Source organism: Nelumbo nucifera, chromosome 1 (assembly GCF_055504915.1).
Source record: "Nelumbo nucifera cultivar China Antique chromosome 1, China Antique-T2T, whole genome shotgun sequence".
Taxonomy (NCBI): domain Eukaryota; kingdom Viridiplantae; phylum Streptophyta; class Magnoliopsida; order Proteales; family Nelumbonaceae; genus Nelumbo; species Nelumbo nucifera.
In genome coordinates, this window is record NC_142649.1 from 202,708,197 (window position 1) to 202,713,642 (window position 5,446).

General features: G+C 36.9%; 1 protein-coding gene across 1 annotated transcript; it reads left to right on the plus strand.

Annotated features, from left to right (window-relative positions):
- Positions 1-1,522: 1,522 nt before the first annotated feature.
- On the plus strand, positions 1,523-3,432 carry LOC148804369 (uncharacterized). Its single transcript, XM_088886864.1, has 3 exons — positions 1,523-1,661; positions 1,752-2,635; positions 2,782-3,432. The coding sequence occupies exons 2-3, from the start codon at positions 1,775-1,777 to the stop codon at positions 2,815-2,817; spliced, it is 897 nt and encodes a 298-aa protein (XP_088742990.1). The 5' UTR covers positions 1,523-1,661; positions 1,752-1,774; the 3' UTR covers positions 2,818-3,432.
- Positions 3,433-5,446: the final 2,014 nt, after the last annotated feature.

The window sequence follows — 5,446 nt, forward strand, 5'->3', positions numbered from 1 at the left end:
TTTTATTGAAGGGTCAATGTAAAAGATTGACCCAAGGAGTGATAGAATGCGGATTCACTTGAATGCATCTCCCTACAAGATCAAAACTGACATAGATTCCCGTAAGCTGGCCTAACCCAACATCCTGAGCAACCGACAAATCAGGGGATTCACATCCAACCCATTGCTTTTTAGTCAATGGATAGCTCTCTTTAGATAGGACAGTCAAGGGGTCATGTCTATCCGATGTACCTGAACAGATCGAACCGATTATAATGGGGTCTGGTTCCATGGTTATGGTTTTGTCCCGGTTAAAAATTGGGCCGATTCTGGCACTTGCCTATCCTGAACCAATTCAGACCCGAAACTGATTATTTGATTGAAATTTGAATATATAACATTTTCTTAATTTTTTTATAATTTCTGTCATGTTTTATGTTTGAAATGATAAATTTGATAAATAATATCTAAAAGATATTTAATTTATTAACATATGTATAATTAATTAAATATTTTTTTATCAATTTTGTTAAGGTTATAATATCAAAATTTAAAATTATAAGTTGTTATTAAATAAAAACATATATAGTCTTTAGTAGAGGTGTCAACGGTATTCGGAAATCCGATTTTGAATTTGATATTCGACATAATCGAATCGAATTTGGATAATTCGAATATCTAATCGGTCGAATTCGGATATCATATTCTTATCGAATAGTTAATCGGATTCAAATTCGGATATTGCCTGATTCAATTCGATAAATATCCGAATTCGACTGATTATTTAATTCTTATATATAATATATAAAATATTTTACATAATTTATATATAATAATTAAGTTATATAAATAATTTATATATTTATATATTTTATATCAATAAAATATTTATTAATTATCTAAAATAATCAATTAATCAAATTCGACTCGAATAGAATATTTGAATATTTAATTGGATTTGAATTTGGATATTAACTTTCAATATCCGTCGCATTTCGGATCGAATTCAGATATTGAATTTTCTAATCGGATTCAAATTCGGATATTACCTGATCCGATTCAAATTCGATCCATTTACACCCCTAGTCTTCACTATAACTGTCCGAAATATTAACCGGGACGGTTCTGGTTCCACTTAGATCCAGACCCGACCCGACCCGATCTTCATAAAGAGCTATCAGCTTTGGTCGGTGTGGAGCGTTAGTAACCGCCATAAAAAGGCAGCCGTTAGTTGTTGTGATTGTCAAATGTACTCTCCAAACAGACGAATACTGAATCAGCTTTTGTCGGTTCACCGGTTTTCTTATTTCTTATTGTTACCGCTTCTACTAATAATCTCTGTATCTGTTACTCTGTTAGTTAAGTCGGTTAAGAATTCCATTCGAGCAGCCGTTTCTACTAATAATTAATCCTACTCCAACTCCAACATTTTAGCCTTCCTTTTCGGTTGGCCGGCTGTCTTATTTCCTATTCTTGTCGTTGCAATCACAATCTCTGTATCTGTTACTCGGTTAATTAAGTCGGTTAACAGAGTTCCATTCCAGCACACGTTACTACTCCAAGTAGGATTCTTGTTTTATAAATAGTAAATAGAATCTGCCTCTCACTCTCACTCTCATTCGCATACATACAGCATCATCAACACTACACTTCGTCCGATTCAACACCGAGAAATCATTACGGTAAGTCTCTTCTCCCTTCCTTTGTTTCTCTCTCTTTATTCATTTTCTGTTCCATTACACTGATTTCTCTTCTCTTCTGTTTATCTGCAGTGCGTGCGTCTGCAACAAACAAAATGGCTATGGTGTTAGCTATTCTTTCCTTCCTTTCAATCTTTTCCTTCACTGTTTCCTTCGGTCAATTAGATGATTACGAGTGGCCTGGACCTGAATATTCCGTTGTGGGAGATCCTGGTATGAGAAATTCTAACCTTAGATTGGCCATAGACTCATGGAACTACTGTAACAAGGTTGGATCTGAAGCTCCTAAGATGGGGAGCCCGGCTGCAGCTGATTGCTTTGATGTCCATCCTAAGACATTCTCTGTTCGGCATAGAGTCACAGAAGCCGATAACAGATTAAGTGTTGGAAAGCGTTTTCCTAGTTCATTCAGGGGACAAGATTTGTCTCTTCTTAATGACCCAGATTTGTATGCTGTTCAGAAGGAACTGTATCTTCGTTCCAAGTGTGAGGTACATGGGAACGACCTGAGGTTTATTTCTGACTATTATCAGTTTTGGATGATTACTCTTAGAAATGGTAACCTAGACACACATGCTGGATTGTGCCCCAGTAAAGGCAGGAAGGTCGGTCCCTTTGAACATTCAGAAGATGGATTCTCAAGTTTTGGAAAGGGGTGTATGAATCAGCCACTTATGTTCCATAACCATACCAGCTTGCAAACTGTTGCAAAGGAGAATTTTCTTAGAGGGAGTTTCTTTGGCACCTATGACTTGGATGTTGATTTTGGTAAAGGAGTAACACGTAACATTTCCTACTACTCTGTATCATGGGAAAAGAAGCTTGGAGAGGACAAGAGTTGGGCTTTTCATCACTTTTTGAGGACATCAGACAAATACCCATCACTAAAGCTCACCCTGAAATTTGATAGTGCTGGTGGAAAATTTGGCTATGGTACCAGAGGAATGACTAAGGATGTAAGTATCAATGTGCTGGCTTCTTTCTTTATATTTTTTCTATTTCTGATTTCTGATCATATTGATTATTTGATCATATAATTTGCAATGATATTTTTTAGTTAGTTAAGAGTTTTAACTTCTTTTGGTTTGTTCTGATATTGCAGCTTACAATTTCACCAGCTTACAACTGCACTGTGTAGCCCTACCAACTTAAAAGCATGTCCTCCGTATCACATTACTCGTGGTGGTTCCTCTCCCATATATCGTAACGACACAGCAAACTTTCCATATGAGGCTTACCATAGTTACCGTGCACCTAGCAATGCTGAACACCTTCAAGAGCTATACCAACTATGCGACCCTTACAGCAATCCAATGCCACAGGAGATTATTAAGATACTACCTCATCCGGTTTGGGAATCATATGGATTCCCAAAGAAGCAAGGAGATGGATGGATCGGTGATTCAAGGAAGTGGAAGCTAAAGGCTGGACAATTGGCATTCACATTACCTTTCTATCAGGATCCAGGGACTGTGCCTATAGATAGGTCTTGGGACTCTATTGGCGTTGGTACAGAGGTTTTCAGGAACCCTGATCAAGTTGTAGAATGGACTATCAGTGACTTTGATATCCTGATGCATCCAAGGCCACATGATTAGTAGTTTTTCCTTTTCTTCTATTGTTTTTTGTACATGGTCTAAGGACCAAGTTGTAAGTTTGGCAAATGTATGAAGCTTTGAAATTAGATTTTTCTGGTTCGATTCAATTCAATCATTTTATTTATTTGGCTGTTTATGAGGAATTTGAAAAGCAATCAGAAAGTTTTGTCCATTGTTTTAATTATATGATTGCTAGCTACCCATATAAAATCTTCAAATGGTTTTCCAATGCCAGCCTGGTTTGCTTCTTGTCCATTATATCAATGCTAGTTATTTCTGGTTCATAGATGCTTCCTCCCCCCCCTTCCTCTCCTTTGTAAGCACGACAATGGATTTAGCTGCAGTTTACTTCAGAGTTGGCAGATTTAGCTGAAACAGAGGAATCAGCTGTTAACCCTGCTCAAGTATATAACGATTCTTGCTGGCCATTCACTGGTGTTCTGTTAATGAGCACTTTCGGAAATAAGAATGAGATAGCTGTTTTGCAAGGTGGGATCTGGAACTACGTTTCTGAACTAAATGAGTTCTTGAATGCTGGCCTGATCTGGAACTCTAGTGGGGAGACCTGCTTTTCTTGGTGACCTACGTCACCTATTGTAAGGTGACTAGCTTCTCTTCAACAACTTACTCGTGTCACTGCTTCCTGCTTGTTGCTTCTTCTTCTGCTCACTTCCTCTTCCCAATCAGATCTAACCAGGATCCCAATCCTCCTTCGCCTTTGTGAACTTGTTGGCCTAGTGGAGGAATTCCTACATAGAAGATGGAGGGTTCAACTCTACTTTCCAGCACAAGTCGGGGTGGCAGACGCCATTGACCGCTGCTGTGAGCTAAATTATCAAGTCGAGATTTGGAATCTAGAGGCGCTCCAAGCTGCTATTGTTGTTGCTGCTGAGGTTGTTGCTGTTGTGGTTGTTGTTGCATCAGAGACAGGAATGGGGATTTTCATGGGGACGGGAATGGAGAGAGACTCCCCGTCCCTGCCCCGCCCCGTTGCCATTCCTACTCGTGAAACATCATTATTGGCGGTTACACAGTTTTTATCGCAGCCATCAAGTTCATTTCATCCCGAGTTATATTAATATATACATTCTAAAAAAACAAGATTAAGAGACCCTTCATGTGAATGCTTTAACTTATAATGTTTATTTTCAATCAGGAAAAAAATGCAATATTTGTGGATACTAAGGACTGGTTTAAGAGGGCTGAGCTAAAGATAAGCATTGATTCAACCAAGTTAATTCAGTTGCATATTGACAACTGACTTAACTGCGAAGTCAAAGAATGACAATATTGACAACGTGTTCTGAATAATATCAATGAGATCTCCTCTCATATATATTAATATTCTATACTTTGATTCTTTATTTATAATATTTTATGTGCATTAAATAGGGGATGTCATCAGCTTTATATTTGAGAGTTGAAAATTTTTCCTTAAGGCTATTTGTTTGCAATACGAATCTGAATTAAATATAAATTTGTCTCCAAGTTTAATTTTGTATTCCTATTTAATGTAAACTTTTGGCTGTATTTGGTTGCAGTGTAATTTTATTTGCACTAAAACAAATGCACGGGAATGCAAAAGAAAAATATGCAAATTCTTGTTTAATTTTGTTATGGGTTTTGCTTTATTCTACTTCAGGTTTTGATTTACTTCATTTATACTGCAATCAAATAAGATAAACTGAAATTTAAAGCAAAAATACTTCAGAATTTACACTACCATAATTTTGCATCAGTGCAAATTTATTTGCATTGCAACCAAATACAGGCTTTGTCTCATAGGCACTGCAAATTTTGCATCCAAAAAACTGATGTAAAATTCATACCACCTTCCTCTGATCTTAATTATCTTACATGAATTGAGGATCGCATCTTGCTTCCCACCTCACTGTCATGTATTTGCAGCAATGCAATTAAGCAAACTCACGAGCTTCACTAAGAAAAGAATCCAATTCATTATTTCTAAGATCACATAGAATCAAGATTTTAATTCTTGAGATATTTGGTGGATTACAACTAAATTAAATTGGCCTTGTCTCATAGGATGTTCAAATGTTATATAAAGCCCATCCTAGATCACACTTTTCACTGCAAATTCATCCATGGCAACTCCCAAGTTCAATGTCATGTTCTTCGTTTTCTTTGTTCTCCTAAATCTTTCTGCGC

Excerpts from the sequence above, each read along its gene's own strand:
- LOC148804369 (XM_088886864.1), top strand. The coding sequence starts at position 1,775 with ATGGCTATGGTGTTAGCTATTCTTTCCTTCCTTTCAATCTTTTCCTTC. Across the intron at positions 2,636-2,781 it reads CCAGAGGAATGACTAAGGAT|CTTACAATTTCACCAGCTTA; the intron begins GTAAGTATCAAT and ends CTGATATTGCAG.